Source organism: Athene noctua, chromosome 13 (assembly GCF_965140245.1).
Source record: "Athene noctua chromosome 13, bAthNoc1.hap1.1, whole genome shotgun sequence".
Lineage (NCBI taxonomy): Eukaryota > Metazoa > Chordata > Aves > Strigiformes > Strigidae > Athene > Athene noctua.
Genome location: NC_134049.1, coordinates 18,367,255 through 18,391,688, shown reverse-complemented (window position 1 = coordinate 18,391,688; position 24,434 = coordinate 18,367,255). Strand labels below are relative to the sequence as shown.

At 39.8% G+C, this 24,434-nt stretch overlaps 1 protein-coding gene across 4 annotated transcripts in view; it reads left to right on the top strand.

The window, feature by feature from the left end:
* Positions 1-21,982, top strand: part of RORA (RAR related orphan receptor A) — a 373,598-nt gene extending 351,616 nt beyond the window's left edge. For 3 of the 4 annotated variants that reach the window (XM_074917717.1, XM_074917718.1, XM_074917719.1), the window contains 9 exons: positions 1,192-1,277; positions 10,049-10,190; positions 11,833-12,228; positions 15,172-15,293; positions 16,481-16,613; positions 17,290-17,397; positions 18,806-18,916; positions 20,250-20,362; positions 21,721-21,982. In XM_074917717.1, the coding sequence (XP_074773818.1) occupies positions 1,192-1,277; positions 10,049-10,190; positions 11,833-12,228; positions 15,172-15,293; positions 16,481-16,613; positions 17,290-17,397; positions 18,806-18,916; positions 20,250-20,362; positions 21,721-21,885 (1,376 nt within the window). In that variant the 3' untranslated portion in view covers positions 21,886-21,982. The remainder of the gene's footprint in view (positions 1-1,191; positions 1,278-10,048; positions 10,191-11,832; positions 12,229-15,171; positions 15,294-16,480; positions 16,614-17,289; positions 17,398-18,805; positions 18,917-20,249; positions 20,363-21,720) is intronic. The other variant, XM_074917720.1, reaches the window with a different exon arrangement.
* Positions 21,983-24,434: the final 2,452 nt, after the last annotated feature.

The following is a 24,434-nucleotide window of genomic DNA, read 5'->3' as shown; positions in this document are numbered from 1 at the left end:
GAAATAAAAGCTCTCTGAAACAGAAGGGTTATCTTGTGAATGGATTTTAGTTTCTCACAGGATATTAACAGCAATTCTGACTGTTAATATATCACAGTTAGCGACACAGCAGAAGTTGCATTTGAATTTCTCTTTCGACTAAGCCTGTTTGGGAAAACTGGTGTAGCCTGATCCGAACACCACTGGTAGAGAAGGTGCTTTCTTGGTGTGTTTTTGTTATGGACCTGATGCATACAGGCTGTGTTTGTGTGAGCACGTGCAAGCATATGTAAAATGTGGTCTACTGCTCTTTGGTACTCTAAAGCACTGCCTTAGCATGGTCTTATCCCAAAAAGACTTGCTAGCAAAACGACTGCAGCCCTGTACTCCAAAGGCAGCATACCTGAGCGTACAGGAGTCCTTTCTTAAATCCATGGATTCAGTTGGGAAGGTTCTGTGACTTAGATGCAGAGTTTTGTCACACACTAAACTGAATCCAGTAAGTATATTTTACATGTCTGAAGTTCAGTTTAAAAAATCAGGGCTTTCGTATCAAGTACATCTATGGCATTTTCCAGACTGTGCCAACTCCTTTGTGTTTTGCAAGTTGACTAGAATACTGCTCTGCGTTCCTCCTTCATTTGTTCTGTGGTAGCTAATACACAAATACATGCTGATAATTCACTTTCAATTCAGATACGTGAATTTTGGATTTCTAGTGTAAAATGCAGTTGCTATTTACCTTGTTGCTTCTCTTTAGGATTGGCCAGTCATGTGAACTGGATGGCATGATGGTGATCCCTCTGGTAGAGGTGTTGCATTCATTGTCAGGCAGGGCAAACTTTAAGATGATGTTTTGCGATCTCACACGAGTAAGATTGGAAGAAACCTTCTAGTGTCATCTTAGCTCTTTGGCCAAAATGTGAACTCTTCTATTCTTTTTGGCTTTGAAATGCTGATTCTAGCCTTCTTGTGGGTTCTCTAAACACCTTCTCAAATGACCCATTTTAATAACCCAAAAGCTATTATATAACGAGCAGCCATAATTTAGTCCAAAGCTCTAGGGGACCCTTGCAGTTCAGCAATGAATAGTTAATGCAGTATAATGTTTAGCAGGTTATTAGTTTTCACTGTACAAATGCTGATCAGGGAATGCTTTTATAAGGTGTTTAAAAGAAAATGTAATTAACTGGATGCGTGCTTCTGTTGCAGCTCAAATTGAAATTATTCCATGCAAGATCTGTGGAGACAAATCATCAGGAATCCATTATGGTGTCATTACGTGTGAAGGCTGCAAGGTAAGCTCCTAAAATATTAAGTCTTAAAACAGCATTTAGCCTTTTGATAGTGATTATTTTCCTTCCTTTTTTTAAAGAGCAAGCATTGTGCCAAAGTTGAATCAGTGAATTCCATTGCAAAGAATATGAAATCAACTGGGGATTCAGAAGTAGTGGTTTTACTCGGGTTTTAAATGGGGCATTTTTGTGACAGACACACACACACTCCCCGCCCCAGATTTCAGGACAAACTTCAAAAATCCTGCAGTTGTGCAGTGTGTACCATAATCTGTGTCTCTGAATAAGCAGAAGAGGTACAGAAAGGTGATCTGCTGCTAGCATACCCAAAGAATCTGTTCTGTGGATTTGCTTGAGAGGGAGTTTGTGGCTTTCTTGAATCTCCCTTTCCATTTCTGCTTTGTAAATTGCTAAGAAGCAGTGTTGAAATACACGAGAACTCTCAGACTTCTCAGTCTTCTTTTGTAATCTGCTACAGTTACAAATATTTTCTTTTTGGTAAGAAAGATATGTTGCAAAAACAGCACTTGCTACTGGTATTCAGCATACTCGGGTCTTCCTGGAAGCAGTGCCAATTCCTTACAGTGCAACCACTGCTGCGTGAGATCTAGACTTGGAATTTTTTCCTGGACTGTACCTTCAGTAACGCTAGTGAACAAGGATTACACTAGAAGAATTTATATTTTGGTTTTGCTGCGAAGCTAATCACTCTTTTTTATCACTAGTACAGAATTAGAGTGCTAGATTGGGATGACACAGTGTGCACAGCTGTGCTGTAGCTTGTTGCTTTCTCCATGTATGATGCGTTGCAATTCCATGCTGATAGGTTTTCTACTGCTAATCTACACTTTAGGTGTGAAGAATTTTACATTTATGACAATTTTTAGTCTGTTCTCTTGAAATGCTTGATACTACCATCATCTTCCAAAAGTAACTTACTGCTTTCACATTGTAGAGGTTTCCTTGTGTTTTTCCAAGGAAGATTTTTGTGTTTTCATTAACAGAATCTCTCAGTCTCATGGAAGTATTGGGAAGAAGGAAGGAAAAAAACCAACAAACCTAAGAATGTTAGAATGGTACAGGAGAGCACCTTCTGCCCTTCGTAACTGCTGTTGCTATGGAAAATCCAAGAAATGCACTAAAAATACATTGATAATAAAGTTGTTACTTTTTTCAGCTTTAGGTGGTTGAACAGCATTTATGAAATTTCAGCTGTGTGCAGTGGCAGACATTTGCAGTGAGAATTCTGCTGTATGACTCGCTTGTCAAAGAATATTAAGTTATGTCCAAAGTCCGAGATGTCTTTAATCCTTAAATGGTCTAGGGCCAGTATAGCTGAGAGGCTGCCTCAAGATCCATGGCAAACATCGAGACAGAGGTTAGCATAGTGCTAACACTAGTCTGTGCAGAAGAGGCCTCTCTCAACATGGCTTGTTGCAGAACAGGATGGGGCTGCCAAAGGAAAGGAAAGTTGCCAGCCACATTATCTTTTGCTTCATCTTCATGCAGTTCATAAGCCCTTCCCGCTCCTAAGTCCTGTATGTGAGAAAAGCTCCCACCAAAAGCAGCAGGACGGCTGCATGCAGGAGGAAGCAACAGAGCACGCTGTACTCGCAGGTGCATTGTTTAGTACGTAGCTGGTAGGCACTTTGCACTGTGGGTAAGACAGATGTACCCACTGAGCATTCCTCCATCAGGGTGACTCTACTTTCCCGGGAATAAACGCAAACATGAGTTATCTGGAGAAAAGTCCTTTGTGTACCTCCAGCAGTCAGAACAACAGATGCTACCTGATAGTGAGAAATGGGTGTGCAGTTCCTTATGTTTTAGAACAAACTATTTTCCTTCGAATTCTGTATAAATTGAGTTCTCTGGGAGCTCTGTGCAATCCTTGGTCTGCATCTGAGAATCCCACCAGGACAGTCAGCTAGTGGGAAGGGGCAGAAGAGAAGGTAAGCAGGCCTCCCTGTATGCTCAGCACACTGAAACCCACTTGAACCTTGAAGGCAGAGTGTGCATTAGTAAGTAAGGCAGTGGCCCAATGGATGAAGTTAGGCATTTTCTCCTTCTCTTGGAGTAGCAAAATAAAGTTTTCTAGCCATACAATTTCAGGCAGAATTTTAAAGTCAATAAATATCAACTTAGTTAACAAAGTTATTTCCCTTTTAGGAAGGAGGTAACTCTGATGCTCACTCCTCTTTAATGCCAGAGCCCAGATGACCTGCAAGCTGTGAGAGAGAGGGGAGTGCTAGTGGGTGCAAGTCACAAGGGGCAGTTTAAATGATCATGACTGTCCTGGGTTTGGCTGGGATAGAGCTAATTGGTGGGGTTTTTTCCTTCCTTTTTAGTAGCTAGAATAGTGCTGTGTTTTGGATTCAGTGTGGGATTGATACGAGAAGAATGCTGATAACGTACTGATGTTCTTAGTTGTTGCTGAGAAATCAAGGACTTTGCAACTTGTCACATCCTGCCAGTGTGCAGATACACAAGAAGCTGTGGGGGGAGAACAGCCAGAGCAACGGACCCAAACTGGCCATTGGATTATTCTGTATCGTCTAACGTCATGCTCAGAATGTAGATAAGGTGGATTGGGAAGCTCCACTTGGGTTTTTGGGATGGTGGTTTCAGGATTCTGTCTGGGATCGCTGGTTGAGAACAGGCTGGGCATCGGTCAGTGGGTGGTGAGTGATCACATTGTGCATTGCACGTTTGTTTTTTCTATTATTACTATTATCACTATTATTTTTATTTAATTTCAATTATTAAATTGTTTTTATCTCAACCTAGAGTTCCCTTACCCCTCTAACTCCCCCCTGTCCCCTGGGGGTGAGGGAGGGTGAGCGAGTGGCCCTGTGGTGTTTGGCTGCTGGCCAGGTTTAAACCCCCACAGTGATGTGGAGGGCATTTAAAATGCCCTGCTGCTGCAGATGAATTGTTTGTGCTACGCTCTTCCACGGTAATGTCAACAAAGTCTCACCCAACAAAACTATTTTGGCTGGTGAAAAAGTTGGCATAGCCTGGCTTCTGCCAAGCAAGCCAGGTGTGTATTGGTATGTTTTTTTTTTTCCCCCAGCTCTTCTGTGGCTACAATCTCTGCAGGTTTGAGCATGCTTACATGGCTCTTGGTGTTATGCTACACCTTCCTTTGTAAAAAGTACTTTGCTAGGAAGGCCTAGTTGCCAGTCCCGCGCTCCGATTCCTGGAGCCAGTGTCCTGCCCCCACAGACAGTCCCAGAGAAGTCTGTGAGGTTCTGCACAGGCGCCACAAACCCGTCCGTGTGTGTTGGGCTGCGGGATCAGGGCTGTGGGCAGCACAAGTGAACAGATGTGCTGCTGCCCTCTCAAGCCAGGCCTGGCAAGAATGATCTACAGGCAGCAACAGCAGCAGCAAAGTGGGATGTTTTCAGCTCTTACTGATTGTTGCTCCAGTTTGGTGTGAACTTTAATGTTACTTTAAAGTAATGTTAACTTAAATATTACTGTGTAAATACTAATAACCACCAGAAACAGGATTTATTTAAAACCTAAAGTTTTAGTTGCAAAGGCCTACTTTGCAATCCTAATCTGTATCCCATGTGAAATCACAGACAAGCTCTTGCCAAAATGAATTTCACCAGTTTTGTTGCTCTTCTATAGTGTGTGACCCATGCATTCCACCTAATTGAAAGTTTTCTGATCAGTTTTTGTTGTTACATTGCATTTCACATGACTAGAATTCAAGATTGGTAACAAATAGTGTTTCTTGTAGTTTTCATTCCCTATTTTGCTGTGATGTTACTGGCTGGTTTTATGAAGTTAGTGGTTGTTTTGCACAAACATCACTGGAGTACTCCCAACCCATCAACCTATTTAGCTGAATTTGAATCTGCCTTTAAAATTTAACATCCCACCCTCTTTCCCCCGTGGTGTAAAAATTAAGTTTTTAGCCAGGCTCTGTTTTGTACTTTTATCTAGGAGGGCTTCTGTGGCTTATTATAAACAATATAAATTTTAAGAGATTTTTTTTTTTTTCCTATCCAACCATTGCTGATATCTAGTATGCAACATACAATGGGGGAAAAGGGAAGATGAGACTAATCATGTAAGACTTTTACTGAAAAGGATGGATGAAGAATGAAACAAAGAGTGTACCACAACTCAGAAATAAAAGTGTTTTCTCCTCTGTAAGACTGGAAATACTACTACTCTAGTAGCACTACTAAAAAAACTAGTTAACTGCATGGAGCACTTTGTTAGCCGTTAGTTGTGGGAAGCCATTAACAATCTTTTGCTCTATATTAGGGACCACACTGAGAAAGGAGATTGCTTTGTGTGCACATCCATATTCTTCTCACATGGCTGAAAGCTGAATCCAGTACAGTGTCAGAAAATACCTGAGTACTTCGAAAGGACATAGCAAAGAGTTTAGTCTGAAATGAAGTTTTTGTTAATGAACTATGTCTTTTAGTTTGCAGATAGTTATGTGCTTTTGCTGTCAACAGCATCAGTTCATGCCCAACTGACCCACAGATGCATTAGTGTGACCTCTCCCTTTACCTGGCTCGATGAAGTTGGTCTCATAAAACCTTCCATGCAGGGCATTTCCAGGCATTTCTCACATTTTCAAAGATTTATAGGTACTAGCTTTTGTCTCTTGTGGCTTTTAAGACCTAAGATGGTCTTGTTCTTTGTAACTACAAGGAATGTCCATGTTTATTACTTCAGAAAACAATACCTGGTGTATTGTCCCTTCCTATCCTGTATTGCTTTTGTTCATTCATTCACTTCCTCTACTAGCCAGTTTTTCTTTACTCTGTTGAAAGTGGAGTGTCATATTGACATTGCAAACATTTACTTCGAATTCATGCTTTTGAAGTTTTTCTTTTTTTCATTTTTTGCGTGGCCAGTTTCAAGCAGGACATGGTAGAAAAGAGACATGTTACAGAAAGGGCTAGTCAGAAGACTTGTACAACCTGATAAACGCAGTCTTACTCCTGTCTTTATTACATATGTAAAACTGAACATTTTTTCTGTTTTCAGTGGCACTACAACTTTGTTATCGAGTACTTTGTTAATAAAGTTTATTAAACAATATTGCTGCAGCACTCTCCTCCCTTTACAACTAAAATATGTGCTGATTTCATACAAGGGCTAAAAATCCACTTTGAATGTTCACCTGTCTTTCATACAACAGTGTATTTTTCTGATGTTTCTTTGAAGAAAATATGCGAGTTTGCTTTAGAAAACATAAAAGAATGACCCCCCCAACTAATTGTTAATTGCTCAGAATATTGCAAAACTTAATGATCCGTGGAAGTCTTTAAGTATTAGCCATAAATCATGGGATTATGAATAAGCCTTTGTTGTCACAGGCTTGCATACAGTCATTCCAAAACGTCTGCCATTAGGATGCAGCAAGGCAGCTGTCAGCTGTTTTCTTGTAATTAAACAGCCAATGAGCAGCTAATTAAGACATATGTGTATACAGAAGTGGAAGTGGGTATGTTAATGAACTGTAGGAATCAATTCATTAAATGAAAATTTGTCAAAAGACCAAACATGAGATCAGCATTTCAGCCTGTGCCGCAGTGGAGTGGGAGCCTGTGCTGTGCTGTGCCGTTTGGGACATCGGGGAGGCACAACTGCCTCTTCCCCTGTGAAGGAGCAAGCTTAGACACAAATGTCTGTAATACTGAGCAGGGAAGTTAGTGGAACTATTAATAGACTTTGCGAAAACTGCTATTTACATTTCAAAGTTCTCTTTTAACAAGTTGTTATTCAGACTGACTTGCAGATGAAAAGTTCTTGCGCCCTTTTTTCCCAAACTTGATTTCTTGGCAGCATATGAAAAACCATATATTGTGTTGTATATAAATAGGAGTCTGAAATGCAGAGATGAAGCTAGGGCTTGTAATCTGCTCTGCTCTTCTTCTGGCACTGGGTTAATACACCTACATAAAAAGGGAGACATGCAAAGCTCAGTGATGCCTCATCACAATCAGCTGGCTCTTCAGTGCTGACCTCAGGAGGAGGCAGGGCTGCTGCACTCGCTACCAGAGACCTTGGTTCAGACCCTGCCACGTCAGACTGCTGTAACATTGTGACTTAGTTAGTGCAGTGGTAGTTTTGTTCATATATGTGACCATGAGGAGTCCACTCTGCCCATTAGGCAACTGGCTGCATGTGAAATAATGGTTGTGAACATGCATGCAATTAAAAGCATGTGGCCTGGGCTGGTTTGCATAATGCTTGAAATGTATACACGTGTACCATGCATGCATCCACCTCCTCCTTCCTGGTGGAAAAATTATAGCTAGCTCTGTGCCTCTGGCAAAAGCGAGGAAACAGAACAACAGCACAGAGCGTCTCTCCTTCTCCTAATAAAGGGGTGGAAAAAACATCCTAGGAAGAAACTATAGTTACTTACAGAAGGGTCCTCCAGTAAGGGCCTCCCCCCATGTCTTATAATGCTATGAGAGCCCTAGGACCACCAGCAGGTTAGAAAACTCACCAATAAATGACAACAACATAAAACTATGACAGTTAAAAACCCCTGAGCTGAACTTCGTTGTCAAGTCAATCCTAAATTTCAGGTATGTGTATTTCTGAGCTCTGGACAAGTTTAGATTCATTTCTGAAGTTTGAGGCAAGGCATTTTTTTGTGTTGGCTACTGCTGATGTTTTCAACATGCCCATGTAACATTGTAGGGTTTGTTTTTAAAAGCACTCTACTACATCTCTGGTTTGTAAAGTGCAAGTGCTTTTAAAGGCCCCCATTTCAGGCAGTTCTGCTCTATTGAAAATTTAGCTTCAAGCTGTAACTTAGCTGATATATTGTACACTAAAATGTATTGAGCAGCTGTGTCTCTAGGGAAAATCTGGAAAAGCAAAAAGCCCAGTATTTTCTCCATTATAATACTAAAAATAATCCTCAGCTTGACAAGACTATTCTTAATAAATATGTCAAGCTGGCAATACAGGCTCGGTATATGTCTCAGCTAAAGGAAAATGTATAGGTTATTGAGCCAGAGTCATTTTACATATTGATTAAGCTGACTTTCAGGATCTCGGTGGCAGATTTCATACAGCTCGTATGTGAGTATGCCACACAGTACAACTGTTAAAGTGTTGGAGAACTGAAATTTTAAGGGACGGATAATGCGGAGATGCTGAACCTTGATCGGTAAGTCCCTGGCCAGGTTGATACCTAATCCTGTTTTGTAGTAAATCACGTTGCACTGGCACAGGTACCTGTGCTGCAACAACAGGCTCCATGAAGGTGTGAACAGAACTGGAAATGAAGCTGCCTACTTACCTGAGAGTTAGTTCCTCCAGAGGGATCAGTCATGATGCTGGAATGGTAGAAATTTCCATGGTACTTCAGGTTTTCTTTAGGGTGAAACACACTCGATTAGAGCTCAATACCTGCAATACTTTCAGTTTTGGTGACAGTCATCTCACTATTGACAAACATTAAAAACAGTTGAAAGTTCAATCATATAGAAACAAAGACCAGAATAAATGGGTGAGAAACAATGTCCAGGAAAACAGGATTATAGACTAGTGTCTGCAGTTTCCTCATGGTTTTTTATACTCCATGTTTCCTCATTAAAGCTTTAATAAAAGGGGCACAACTGACAAAGACTGGTGCCCTCAAAAGATGGAGTGGGGGGCTTTATCTTTGCGCTTTGTGATGTTTCTGTCTGCAGAAGTTTGCTAGGAAGCCTATTGTTATGCAGAAGTCCTTCCCGTTGTTTATTTCACCAAGTGTCTGGACAGAGTGTTCATGTGCTGAGGAACTCAAGAATGTGGCCTTTGAATAAATACAAAATTGGTTAAAGTCCAGCTTTAATTAAAAGGTGCCCAGCCTTTCTGAGGAAGTATTTTCTTTTCAGCGCTGTTAATTAATCCATTATGTGGCAACATAAAACTAAAATACTGTGCTCACTGATCCCAAATGCCTCTTTAGAATGACTGCATCTTCACAGAATCCTTGTGAAGTAGGTATTACACACACACCAGCTTATGTTTGGACAGTCTGTGGCAAATAGATGAAATGAACTTCAAAGCAAACAGCTGGCATAGTGGTTATAACATGCACCATTCTGATGGAGAGAACTAAGTTGTAACTCGGCACTAACTTTCTTTGGACAGGTGTCTACCCATTGCAGTTGATTCAGAAAAGAGATAATACATAAAATCTGTTTCAGCTTCCCTCCTCCTTAAAAATCCAAATCCTACACCAAGTTGAACAAAACCTCAGTTGTCAATATCAAACTAATTAAGAAAAAAATCTCAAAAAATTGGTTTTTATAGAAGGAACTGCTGAGCAGCATCATGCTCCGTATTTTTGAACACGTACATCCGTTGGTGAGGCTGAACATTAGAACCTGCCATTGTCATCTCTGAAGAGCAGAACAGGGTAGCAGCTGTTGAATCCTCCCTATTTTGGAGATCTGTGCTGACCCAGGAAAGATAGGAAATCAAGGAAATCTAGGTCTATAATTAGTTTTCTCTTATTTGGAAAGAATTGATGCAGCATATGTAATATGGGATCTGTAAAATCGGTGAAAAAATGTGTAATTTCGTTATGTCATAACATTTTCTTCTGAACTGTTTTCTGATAGTTACTGGTTTTTGTTTGTTTCTAGGAGAGAACAAAACAAACCCTCATAACTTCCTGTAGTTGGCTATAGTGCTTGAACTTCATTTTCTGTTGGGTATGCTACCTTTCAGTCTTTACTTGCTCTATCAGTTAACAGCTTCTTGACTTGTATTTTGCAATTCTATTGCAGGGCTTTTTCAGGAGAAGTCAGCAAAGCAATGCTACGTACTCCTGTCCTCGTCAAAAGAACTGTTTGATTGACCGAACTAGTAGAAACCGCTGCCAACACTGTCGATTACAGAAATGCCTTGCTGTGGGGATGTCTCGAGATGGTAAGATCTGCTAACACATAGCTTCATTGCAAAAAGTAAAATACGTTTAGTATACTGTGTGTTTGGCTGAAACAAGATAGGATTTAAAAGTTAATTTTGCATCAGGCTGATAGTTGAGATCATTGAGTGGTTTTTAGATGTTGGTATATATTCACGTAAATCTATGCACATCAGGGCGTATATGAACTTCATGGATTTTTTTTTTTTTTTTTTTTTCCTACTCATCTATTATAGTTCCCAGATAAGAGCTTTGCCTCTGGTCACTTCCTGAAGCTGCAGTTTTTAGTCTAACATTAATAACTTTCTCTACGTGTTCATTCCAATTTAAGTGACATGCTATGGTTGCAGGTAACACTGATTGCCATATTGCTACAGATCAGAACTCTTTTACAATACATAGAGAAGTTTAAATGTGTATAATGAACAATGGAAAAAACACAAGGAGAAAATAGCACAGTGGTTTTTTGAAGATAGAATTTTGAAAAAAATGTGTTCCAGTGCTGTTAGTATTAAGACCTAGTGTAATGACGAAAATCCACCTCTGTAAAATGGAAGCTTATGTAACTCAATTAGAACTGGATTTGCAGCTGATACTTGCACACCTCCCCCACAGATGTAACAAAGCTGCCATCGCTTACCCAATTTGAAGATCTGACTCAAGTCTTTTCCTCTGCCATAGTGACAGCAATGCTACAAGTTCTACCAATACATATGCATTACTCTACGTAAATGAGGCCCGATTATGGAGATTGTTTCCAGATTACGTTTATTTCTTGAATTACATTGTCTTAATTTTTTTATTGGGCATGACACTAAGAACCTGAAACAGTTGATCATGTAATGACTAGTCCCTCTGACACGTTTGCTTTCCTGTAGAAAAGTACAAGGTAGTAGTCACCTTCCTGAACAACGAGGCTTTTACAGTGGATACAGGTCCCAGAAATCATATACTATGTTCTTAGGAATTCCCCGGGTGTTGCAAACGAGTTGCTTCCAGCTTACGCTTAGTATTAATACCTCTCAAAGTGGTAATTTTGTGGAGAGATACATCCACGTGCACACACACACACGTACATGGTTTTCACAGTAATTCTCCAGGTAAACGTTTTTGCTTGTCACAGTAAGCTGCACTGAAAGCAGGTTCTGTGGTCCTTCCCATGTGCTTCAGTCCCAATGCCAATGACACTTCCTTCTGATACTCCTTGAGATAGATCCCACCTGTTTATTCTGAACTCTAGATTCACTTTGTAGCGTGGATATACAGCTAGTAGGAACTGGACAGTTCATCTTAGGCCAGCATATTCTGGTTTAGCTTCTACTTTTCTAGGTAGGATTTGAATGCTGAAGAGATGCATCTCTCGACTTCAGTGAACATGTAAGAGAAGATCTTTTGGTATAGAGTGGAAAGTCATGAATTAAGCTAAAACAGTGACTTCTAATGGTCCATTTAAGTAGCATGTTAGCACAGTCTTTTAAAAAGTAGATGCTGCAGCTATGTCACCCGTAACTGACAGAAGTGATTCTTAGGTCTGCCCATCCTGCTTTTATACTGTTTCCTTCTTGTAGTATTTAAAGACCCAAGACAATTAAAATGCAGTAGTAGATTTATAGAAACGTAATATATTGTATGTCTGTATTTCAGCTGTAAAGTTTGGTCGAATGTCAAAAAAGCAGAGGGACAGCCTGTATGCGGAGGTGCAGAAACATCGGATGCAGCAGCAGCAGCGAGATCATCAGCAGCAACCAGGAGAGGCAGAACCACTAACACCAACATACAATATCACCACCAATGGGTTAACAGAGCTACATGATGACCTCAGTAATTACATTGATGGGCATACCCCTGAAGGTAGCAAAGCAGACTCTGCAGTTAGCAGCTTCTACTTAGACATACAGCCTTCTCCAGATCAGTCGGGTCTTGATATTAATGGAATCAAACCAGAACCAATATGTGACTACACACCAGCATCGGGCTTCTTCCCTTATTGTTCTTTTACAAATGGGGAGACCTCTCCAACTGTGTCCATGGCAGAATTAGGTAATGAGAGAGAAAAGCTTCCATTGTAATTGTCTTAATAGTACCCTTCGGATTAAAGTGACACGTTTAGGCAGGCGATAGCGAGACTGCTGCTTCAGTACAGGTGTGAGCGTGTATGGGCATTCTGCTGTGAAGTGCACAAGACCCTAATCGGGGTACGCGGTGAACACCGGACAGACCTGGATGAAAAATCCCAGGACCTTGCGGCTGATCAGCTCTAGTAGCGTTGGTTTTGTTTTCAGTCCTTGTAATAGAACCCTTTGAATACTGATTGACAAACTAATTTTTAGTGTTGAGCAAACAGAGTATTTCTTTATTTGCAGATTATATCCGAACATTTTCTCTTCTTTTTCATTTCGTCAATTCTCTTATTTTCAAACAAAAAGTGATGAGGCTGATTTTCTTCTATTCTTTACCTGTCCTTGGGAAATACGAACCCAAAGCAGCAGCCTAATCTGAGGGCAGTCCTTGCCACTGGTTGAAGAGAATCTGACTCCAGATACTTAAAATTTTTGAATGTAGCAAGTTTGGATAATTTCCCTAAGAGCATTATAATGACCACATTAATTAGCACCTTTTACTTTAAACTCTTCCCTGAATGATTACACTAGGGCTGAATTCCATAACTATGACTTGTCAGCATCTGAGACTCTAGTTGGAGTGCGCTGTGTGAACTGGTTATAAGCAAACTGGAACAGAACATCAGCAAAGTGGCTTAAAGAATCTATTACTTATATAAGCTGTCAGGCGTTTAAAATTGATTTTGCTTAAGCAACGTTTTTGCTAATTATTCCATTATGAAAACCTAAAAATAGTTTGAAAAATCAGGAATTGCAAGTTACATTTTTCTCTTTTTGCTTTTTTTTTTTTAACTAGAGGCAAGTATACGATATGAAATTTGGCTTGTTTTACTATGTTCATTTGAGAAATTTTGTAGAGAGGAAGGGACAAGAAGGCGTACTTTTTAATGTCCTTATGTTGCAGAATGTAGTTCTCTGCAATATAATTTGTTGTGACAGCCAAAATATTGTGTCTGGCTTGAGATCAAATAACTTCAGTTACATATAATTAAAAATGAGAAGAAAAAATTAGGATAAAGGCTGTGCTACCAGCTTTGTCTCAATCAAATAGTTATTAATATTCTCATGGGAGTTATTAAAAGATCTACATTAAACCTACAGAAAAAAGAAAGGGCTTTTCCTTCCTAGGCCAGGTGCTGAGTTTGGAACACTGGCCTAACATAAGTTTGTCACGTTGCTTACCTTTATTTACGTAGTGCTTGCATTTAAACTGTAGAGAGCAAGACTCGGGTGCCCAGCATTGACAGTACCAAACAATGTTTGAAGCATGTTTGTCTTCCAGACTAAGGTTTCAATTTGGAAAGGTGTGGCTGTTCAATTAAAGTATTTAGGTGTGTGCTGAAATACAGTCCAGAACTGAGGCCGAGGTTTGTGAATAACATGGTAATATTTCACCTTTTGTATCCTACAAGGGCACAGGGATGATGCTGTCAGCTGCTGCCAGCCAGAGCAAATGTTTTAAGTACACACTTGTCAGAAAAAAAAAAAATTGCTCTGAAATACATGAAAGCTATGATGACGACCGAAGTATAAACTACCTCATGTTCTACATTATGGATTGCTCAGGCAGCACATGTAATCTGATTTTACCTCAGCTGTATGTTAAAGACTTTCTGGTACCATCTTACATCTAACTATTAATGCGGTATGATACTAAACAGACTGATTGGTCCAGCAGTTCAGTTTGTAAAGAGTTGGGTTTGGTCATTATCAAAGCGAGCAAGTTTCACAGAAGACCTAACGCTCAAGGCCCTCAGAATACCCCCATGTTGTTAATGAGCATTGTTCTTGTTCATTTTAAGCTTTCCTTTTCAGTGGCCTAACCTGCAAAAGCACCAACCGCAGAATTGTGAGACAAGTCACCAGGCAGAGCTCTACCTGTCACGTGCTAAAACAGGAGAACAGACGCGTGTGATGAGTCAGGGTAGAAAAGAGAGACAAAGTAGAAGTGGAATTCAGATGTCTAAATGCTATTCATGCTTTTGAAGGTGTTTCTAAAGGTCTATGGCATCAAGTTTTATTAATAAATATGTCTGCCTTATGGGTCTTTTAACTAAGTATAGCAGCAGAAAATAGTTTATTTGGAATTAAAATGTTGTATGGAAATTTTAAATTACGTGCAGTTAACCAAGTGACTACTCTAAAGGTGAAGAAAAACTCTTGACTCTTAAGTGTGTTAGATGAATTACCTGGATTTTCTAATTAGTGTATTTTCCTGCTATTCTGTTAACGATATGAGAACAGAAAAGGAACTTTTCCCTCGCAGGCGGCCTCAAGCGATAGTGTCCTGCTTGGCAGAACACTGGGCAGGTGTAACTGTGTTTCTGTAGGGAAGGCTCCTGTTGTACCGGACACCGGGGAGTTGAGCGGTTGAAGGTGCCTGCAGGGCCCGGTGCGCAGGGCCCGGTACTCGGCGGGGCTGTCGGCGGGGAGGGCCCGTGCCCCCGCCTTAGGGCTCCAGCGCCTCGTGCCCGCGGTTTTTCCTCCGCTTCACGGTGCCACTCAGCGCCGGTGTCAGAGCGCAGAGGCGGCTCGTTTGCGGGCGCCGCTGCGGGAGGGGAGCCCCGGGCAGCCGCGGCCCCCCCGGCCCCCCCGCGCAGCGCCGGCTCCGCCCGCGGGCCCCGGCTGGGCGGGCGCGGAGCGCCCTCTGCCGGAGCGCGGTGCCCGCGGGGCTCTCCTCGCGCTGCCGGGGCGGCCGGCGGGCTCCGCGCCTGCGGCCCGTCCGCGCCTGCGGCCCCGGGCGGGAGAGCGGTGCCGCCCCACAGCCCGCCCTCTCCCCGCGGCTGGAATTTGTCGGCCTTGTGGCGTCCGAAGGTGCAGCTTCGCACTGCTAACGTGTGTCACTTTCTGGTCTTTCTTTTAGAACATCTTGCACAGAATATTTCCAAGTCACACATGGAAACTTGCCAGTACTTGAGAGAGGAGTTACAGCAGATAACATGGCAGACTTTTCTGCAGGAAGAAATTGAGAACTATCAGAACAAGGTATAAAAGCATGCCAAACCATGGCATGCTATTTTTAAAGCATGGTATTTCCATAACACACTGCAAAATTCACTTTTTCACTGCTTTCTGTTTACTGTCAGGAACGTATGTTTATGTGTGTTTTCAAGAAAATAATACTCTAGAGTCAAAAGCAGCAAGATGGTTAGGAGATCCTTTGCGTTTGTGATTTTTGCAGGTACAGGAAAAAAGGCAAAGCCATACCCCTAAAATCTGTCTGTCCAGGATTGATAAACAAGGATAAGAAATTAGAGAAACTTTTTCAATCCTAAATGGCATGTTATTTTCATTTCTTCATTTGTAATCTTCTGGATCAACAACAACAAAAGCTGAAACCAGTTTTTGTGATTTTGTAGGGTGTGTTTGGTTTCAGTTTACAAACACAGAATGCTGTCAGATTCCCAGCCTTCAATGCCTGGTTGTAATCCTGATCTGTTCCACAACTGTCCCTCGGTGTTTCAGTTTCACCTGTAGAACAGCAGCACAGTGCTGCCCTAACGCCCATGGGTATTGCAGTATGTAATCGATGTTTGTATTTCCAACATGCCTTCCATCCACAAACTACTATCACATGGCTGCTTTTGAAAAACTGTCTTGGGAAGCACTATTAAAGCACACTACTCTGAAAATATTTTTAATTTCCACAAAAAAATAATTAGCCTTTAAAAATATAATTTCTTCCACTCCTTAGGTAATTTCATTCTGAATTACTGTCAAAATATGAAGCAGTCACTACATGTGTGCCTTCTTTAGGTTGTTATACAAGATGATCTTCATATGTATCCTTACGAAGATGAGCTAGTTAGATTAATTTACACTCAGTACATACATTGATAGGAAAAATGTGATCATGCACTGCTCATGTAAATTGGCATTTTGTTTTGATGCAGAGAATAGAATTCCCACTGAAATGACCAGATCATTATACTTGGATGTTTTTGGCTTACCAAATAAAAATACTCCAACCCGGATCTCTTCTGACATTGCCAAAGAAGCCTTACATGTTTGCACTGTCACTCATGCACATGAGGCTTTGGCTTTGAGGTTAATTCCCCTTGTCTTACAGGCAGGCTCCTTTTTTTTTTTTTTTTAACTTAGTTTTACTTTATGAAAATGGGCTTTCCAAACCTGGATCAGTAATTTTCCAATTTTTCTTCTCTCTCAAACAGCAAAGGGAGGTAATGTGGCAGTTATGCGCAGTCAAAATAACAGAAGCTATACAGTATGTAGTGGAATTTGCCAAACGCATTGATGGCTTTATGGAACTGTGTCAAAACGATCAAATTGTGCTTTTAAAAGCAGGTATGTGCATCAGTTTTAAGGTCTGCTTCTATTAGTTTTGGCTGAGGAAGGCGTTACCTGTATACGGTGATTGTATACACATATATACATGTTGTGCAACAATCATTTAAAATAATACAAGGGAAAAACCTTACAAATTGTCTGTGTATATCTGAAGTAATATACCTTAGTTACTCTGGACAGAATGAGTTCAAGTCTATATATGAAATCTTCATTATGAACAGAGGGAGCAATGAGTGTGTAAAAATGGAAAAGTTGGATTCAACTTTTTTTTTTGTCTTATAGTGAATAACCTTTCAAGGTAAAAATCCAGATTGTTCTATGCAAGGTGTTGCAGAAGTAATGCAGTTTACAAATACAAGACAAAGTGCTCAAAGCTTCATGAACATAAATCTAAATGAGCTGCTTTGACTTCAGAGACTTCAATTACTCTAATAAAAATTATTAGAGTATATTAGCATTAACTAAGGTGCTTTAGCAAAAACTTCTAAAGGGGTTTATGGGAACTCTTTCAATTACACTAGCAAAACAAACTATGCTCTGTTACACCACAAAAACCTACTACCGTGCTCGATCGATACTGACTTCAGAGCATAGGAAATTTTGAAATCCTCACTTGCTCTTTGCAACTGAAGTCTCTACTTAAATAGTCAAATATACATTGTTTCTGTTTTAGGGTCTTTAGAGGTTGTGTTCATCAGAATGTGCCGTGCCTTTGACTCCCAGAACAACACAGTCTACTTTGATGGCAAGTATGCTAGCCCAGAGGTTTTCAAGTCCTTAGGTAAGGAAATGTCAAGTGTCGTATCTTACAAAAAAAAAAAAAAAAAAAGGGCAGAAAAGCAAGGGGACAGCTGCTTTGAAAAATTCAGGCTACAGTATTCAAATAAAAGAGTTCCAAAGCTCAAACTGCTTATTTTATAAGCAGTCATGCTGGCTCTGTTTGAGGCCAAGCTGATTTCAGGAGTTAAAACAGCTTAACTCTGTGCAGTAAAGGGCTGTTGGTGTTGAAATTCAACACTTAGATCGGGGTAGAGCAGTTTGGACACACTTGTTGAGAACAGAAGCCCAGATTTCATATCTAGTGTTAACATTTTATATACCCTGTTGGAAAAGGCAGCAGATTTTAAGCTAATTTTGGATATACCGACATTACTGCTTTTAAGATGTTCGTAGTGTATTGTGATAGGCAGACTCCAGTTATTTGCAGGTAAAATACTGTAAATTTGATTATTTTTTTTTTATTACACCCGTTTATAATTTTATATTTTTTTCTGTATATTTTTGCTAATTTTTAAAGTATGCATTTCACTGGGTATAGATTTGGGATGTAAGCCATTTTGGAGGGCAGTGAAAGTACAGCAGTGGAGAATGCTGTACAATTACTTGAAGTATTCTCTGCCTTCCTAAAACACCTCAAGGTATGAGGTCTGAGTGCAAACAATTCAGAGAATGCAGTATCAGATGTGGGTTCCAATGAAATGTAACTTTCATCTGTTACCAACTACATCCAGCAATGTGGGCTGGGCTGGGGCTGGGATCTGCAGAGAAGAGCCCTCTTCCCTCAGGTTGCAATCCCCTTCAAAGCAGAGCTCCACTTACGCGACCTACGTAACAGCATGTGTAACAGCAGCCGTAACCTGACTTACACCTGTGTGAGCAAGAGAATGGATGAAAGGAGACAGAGTTCCTTTTCTGCATGAAAAGCTTTCAGACCTTGGCTTCTCCCTTTGCTCCTGCATGTACCTTGTATGCCTCTCTTCCCCCACCTCTTCTGTGTGCTCAACAGTCTTAAAATCAGCACTTTTCAAGTACACATTTTGAACCTCCAGTTCACAGTGACATGAGAAAGTTCCATTTAGAATAGAAACAAAGCTAAACCAGTTTTGAGCTTGAAAATGGCTTGGGTTTTTTCCATATTTACCCCAAAAGAATCAAATGTGGAAAAGATAGTGTGCAAAACCTTCGAAATACTGGCTGCCAGGGTGTGGGAGCTGGGGACTCGTGCGAATGGTGTTAATAAGCTCAAGCATGAGTGAGATCTCACTACCATCACTCCAGTGTCTTTAAGGAGAAGACCATTCCTCTATGAAGTATTTTACATCCATTGTTCACCTCCATCAGAATAAACCAACTGTAGCTCTGAAGTAGTTTTAAACAACGTGGCATGAGCTGTACCTTCTTTTTGGCAGGTTGTGAAGACTTCATTAGTTTTGTGTTTGAATTTGGAAAAAGTTTATGTTCTATGCACCTGACAGAAGATGAGATAGCTTTGTTTTCTGCGTTTGTTTTAATGTCGGCAGGTAAGAGATAAAGGTTTGCTCTAGGTTTATTTGATAGAGGTTGTTTTTACTTTGAAGTCTTTTTAATGATAATGTTAAGACTACTGGACAGTGTAAAATGTCATCATCTTTTTGAGTGTCTCCTTCTTGACCAAAATTTCTATTGTAATAAACACATTGAAACTATAACTCTAGGAATAAATTAGTTAAGTTGGAAATCCTAATCTAAGCTCTTGTTTTCCAAATTTTCACCTTATTGAGGACTCAACTTCTTTGCAAAAGCTTAAGTGCATGTGAGTGAGACCACTGGGTCAATCTAGGTGAGACAGGCAAGAGGTAGCCACTGAATTTATATAGTCAGCTTTCAGTGTATGTGAGCTTGCAGCTGTGGCAGAATTACCTCAAGCACATGACAGAATGCTTCCAGCATCACCTCAGGTCTGTTAAGCAGGGTTGCCATTTTACTGTGGTAGCTTAGGTATCTGTGGTAGTGAGGTAGCTTAGGCATCTGTCCCCATCGTGAAGTTGGGTGCGCTGAGAATTATGGTGCCAGCCTGGGTCTACCATACCCATGACTAAACTAACTTCATAATCTCAAGTAGATACGCTCAGTATTCAGGTTCGGGGAAGGCTTATGAGGTTGGATGAAACAAGATATTGGTGCAGAAAGTCAGTTTGTGTCTGGCATAATACCTGAGGAAATAACTGCTCTGTTTTTAGACTGCAGCGTAGTGGACTCAGGAGTGGTGGTGGAAGAGTCTGTTAGCAACAGTGGGTTTATAGAGACTACCATAAAGACATTTTCATGCTGTTTGCCAGATGGGAAGCATGTTAGCCCTGGGTCTTAGTATGTAAATCACAGAATCCCACAGGTCTGCCCCGCAGAGGGTGTAGCAGCTAATACTACTTTTCTGCTAGGCAGTTTAAGAGCACTTTTTTTTAATAGCTGAGTATTTGTTTCTGATTTTTCTATATGTCACTGTAGATCTTAGCAAGAAGATCCACTCCAATTACTTGTTCATTATGTGATCGATTCATTTCCCACTAAAAAGTTGCTAGCTTCATTTTATAAATACCCTGCATTTTACAGACCTTGTTAGCAAATGATTAATAAATCTTACTTAGATATGCTGCATTCTTCTAATTAAGGGCTTTATAAAAGTAATTTTAAATGCATGTAATAAATATACTCCAAAGCCTATTAATTTTGAAACTCATTTTCTATATGAGAGTATATAAGAAGTGGAAGGAAGGTTGCAAACAAGAAAGATTAATCTGTAACAGACTTAGTACTTCCTGGTGCACTGTGATGGATATGTGCAGTACTAGAGATGTTAACTCCATTTATATTTAGATCGCTCATGGCTTCAGGAGAAAGTAAAAATTGAAAAACTCCAGCAGAAGATCCAGCTAGCACTTCAGCATGTCCTACAGAAGAACCACCGAGAAGATGGAATTCTAACAAAGGTAAGAATGGTCACATCCACATTCACAGGACTGTGAAAGTATGTTTTCTTATGAAGGGTATCCTTATTATGGCGTAAGAGCTTTTACGCAGTTGTTATTTACAAACCCAGAATTCTCTGTTCAAAATCAAGGTGATTAGCTGAAACTATTTGCTAAAAACCAGAAGAGGTGAGATGAGGATGCTAGGGAACAAAGTTGATAATTGTGTGAAAAGAAGTGTATTGATGTTGACTTAATGAAAAGTGATTATTTCAAAGGTTTTTATCCTATTTCTCCTACACAACATTTCTGCCACGCAGAATACTGTTTCAGTTCTACAACATGCATGCCTTAATCCTCATGAAATCTCTGCCTGCATGACAATCAAGTTGTTAAAACATGCAATACCCAAACTAGCTTTGTTTTTCAGTCTTCCATGAGAAGTTCGCCACACAGCTTTTTTTTCTGAGCAGTTCTTCCAAATACTCATGCCTAGGGAAAAGAGGTACTACAGACCATTATGCTAATCTGAAGTATCTTCACATAATTTTTCAAAAATTGAAAAGTTCTGTGATATTAAAAAAAAAAGAAGATTTATTTATTATCTGAAGATCCTGGGGAAGGATAAGCACTGCCTTACAGAAGTACATCCTTTAGAACTCTATAAGCCAGAAAGCTTATGCTTAGTTTCACACCATAGAATTCATTACAATAGAAGCAGGGTGGTCCTGCCCAAGCTTTGCAGACTGTCTTCATTTCAAATACTAGCTCATATAATTCTTTTCCCAATGTATACTTCGGATACCTTTGTTGGAAGAAAGCTTCTTCCATGTGCTTTATTACAAACAATTTACTCAGTAAATGTACTCAGTTCAGGGAGTACCCTAGTGATATTTCTGAAGTAAAGATTCTTTTGGTCTGTTCCTTTTCACCTTATTTGGTATAAATTAAAAAAGCCTAATCTACTGCCAGTTCCCTATGTAATATTCACAGTGGGTTTGAAAGTAGTCAGGACTGTCTTCTTTCAAGAGAATGACTAAGTTGCATGAATGAAGATCCAGCCAGGAAACACTTCTAGACCAATCCAGTGCTTCATAGGCAAGTGAGAAAACCTAATGATGCATTTTCCTAGGAACTTAAAGAATCTTTCACAAATAGCACTAATCCATGGTTTTTAGTAGCTTCCTCTTTTTTTTGTTGTTTTGTTTTTTTTTTTTTTTAAATCTAATATAACAAACATCCATGACTAGACATCCGAAATGTCATTGTTAAAGTAAACAACTGAACTCGAAGTGTTTGGGAGAGGTTTAAACCTAAGAGCAAGATTGGGAGCCCTGGTTCCATATATGACCGTATGACTTCTGTTCATTTTTTTACAGTTAATATGCAAAGTGTCTACTTTAAGAGCACTGTGTGGACGACATACAGAAAAGCTTATGGCATTTAAAGCAATATACCCAGACATTGTACGACTTCATTTTCCTCCACTTTACAAGGAGTTGTTCACTTCAGAATTTGAGCCAGCGATGCAAATTGATGGGTAAATGTATCACCTAAGCACTTCTAGAATGTCCGAAGTACAAACATTAAAACAAAAGAAAGGAAAAAAAAAAAAGAAAAAAAAAAAAGAAAGAAAACCGAGACACTTTATATGGCCCTGCACAGACCTAGGGAGCCAACACACTGCACATCTCTTGGCGGTCGGGGTCAGGCGAAGGATGGGAAACAATGAAACAAAGTTGAACTTGTTTTTCTCATGCATATGATTTCCATTATGCCTACAAATATGGACCCTTTTTCTGTCTCAACTTCTCAATCCTTGACCTCTGTTTACACAGACTGAGGGTACTAATGTCAGAAGGTTGTTTTCTCTTGTAGTTTACTGCCCAGACTTTTGACAGAACAATCAATTTGTTGATCAGAACAGAGAGTCCACCTAGTAATCAGCGACTGGTGTGCATTGCAGAGATTTCAGCATCAGTTTGCACAACTTGCTCATTGTTTCATGAAGGACGATTTTTTTCACCTACCACTGTTTGCCAGTAGACAGAACGGCATGAAAAGGGTCCATAGCAATAGCAACAATAGCATTATAATATATTACAGGGTAAATGGGCATGAAGACTATATATAGCAAAAGAGATATTGTTTATATATTGTTTTAATTAATATAAAATGTAGTTACTGGTATAGCTTTTCTTGTTGAATTGATAAGGCACTTTCATTTTGCACCTTTTTCTTTAAATTAAATGCTAGCGTGTTCATTGTTGTGTTGCATGTGCACCAGAAATTCAAGTTTAACTGAAAAAGGTTTGGCAGGTACTGGTACATTGGGAGGTATTTATGCTGCTGTTTTCCATGTTACTTTTAAAGAGAGGCTGGTCATATCCTGAAATGGTTACAGATTTTTTTTAAAGAGCTGAAAATAACGACAATTTTCTAAATTAAAATCAGCTTTTTCCGCTGTTAAATTCAAAGGTACTTTTATTTTGAAATCTTTCAAACCTGGATGTTTAAAGTTACATGCCTAAATTTAAACTGAGGTGCACAAGTCAAAAGCCTCATTTTCAAAGGTGCTGAGTTTCCATGGTCAAAGTTAAACTAAGCAATTACAGATTATTTACAAATGAGTGACACAGCATCCTTCAAAATCAGGCTATTGAATAAAGTATATTTCTGCCCACCATAAATCCAGGTTTGAAGGTATTTATTCAAGTCTGTATCTACAGTAAAAGTATGTGTGTATGACATGGCTGTGGAAAAGTAATTTTTATACATAATATTACATACTTTTGTACTCCATATTGTAAACAATGCCTTCAAATTTAGCCTATCAAAATCCATAGGGGGTTTGTCTTTGACTTCAGTAAGATGAGACACTGACCCATATCCTTCCAGCATCCAGCAGTTCAATTTCAGGTAGCTGAACAGAGAAGTCCGTTGCTCTCATTATTTAAAAAGATGCACTTTATCAGATGAGGATAGACTAACAAAGTAAAGGCACACTGTTGCTAGAAAGCAGTTTTGTACTCTGTGTAATACCTGGAAATCATTAATATCATAAATTGCATTCTGTAATACTGAAATTGTGATACTGCATAACCAACCAATAAGCCGAATCTTGCGGCCTTTATCATTATAATTACCATTCATTCCTTATATGAAGAATATTGTCTCTGAGCAAATTTGGCAAGTAAACCTGGTTCTGAAGGAACCAGATTCATAATAAGTGACATCACAAACTAAACTGTGGCTGGTTGAGCCAGAGGTGCATAATTGATGTGGATGAGATGAAGATGTATAAGTGGATGCCTTGCAGATCTACACAAATGGAGTTTCTGATGAAGTACATAAGAAAAAGCTAGGAACTTTAAAAGAAAAAGGAATGAGACAGAATATGCTCCACTGCTTTAATTCTCAAGGATAAACAATCTTTTGCATATAGAAGTCATTGAGAAGTAACAAAAGGGAATAGAAGCACACTGAAGCCTAGTTATTTTAAAAAGGAGAATTAGGTCTGTGGGTTACTATTAGCAAAATAGAGGTTTATTCTGCTATTTGAACAGGTTTCCTTTGGGGTCAAATTGAGACATTTAGCTGTGACACCTATGAAAAATTTTAGTCTGCCACATCAGGGAAGCGTACAGCTATCACTCACCTCTCTGGTTTGAAAGGAGGGGGAAATGAACATCATGCTTCCCCTTCAAAGCAGTATGCCCCAGGTAAGGGAGGGGAACACCTGCACCTCTGGGAGCACTGGGATGGAGGCCTGAGAGGGCTCCTGGAAAAAGTCCATAGAGCCGTCCCTTAACTGCTCCATCCAGCCTGCTGCCGAAGAGGCAGCCCAGCACGTGCTCTCTCCAGTCTCACTGAAACACTTTCCCTAAAAATCATTGTTTACTTTATTGGAGTAACTGGCATGATATGGTACTTTCATTCTAATGTGTGTTCCTATTTTTAAAGCAACCCTTCTAACTAACAAATGTTTTCTGAATGTGACCAGCCTTAGGTGCTAGTCGTGTAAAGATCAACTAAACTTAATTTCAGTGTCAACTAATGAATAATGAAGTAAGACCTGTACTTTTTTAGAGAG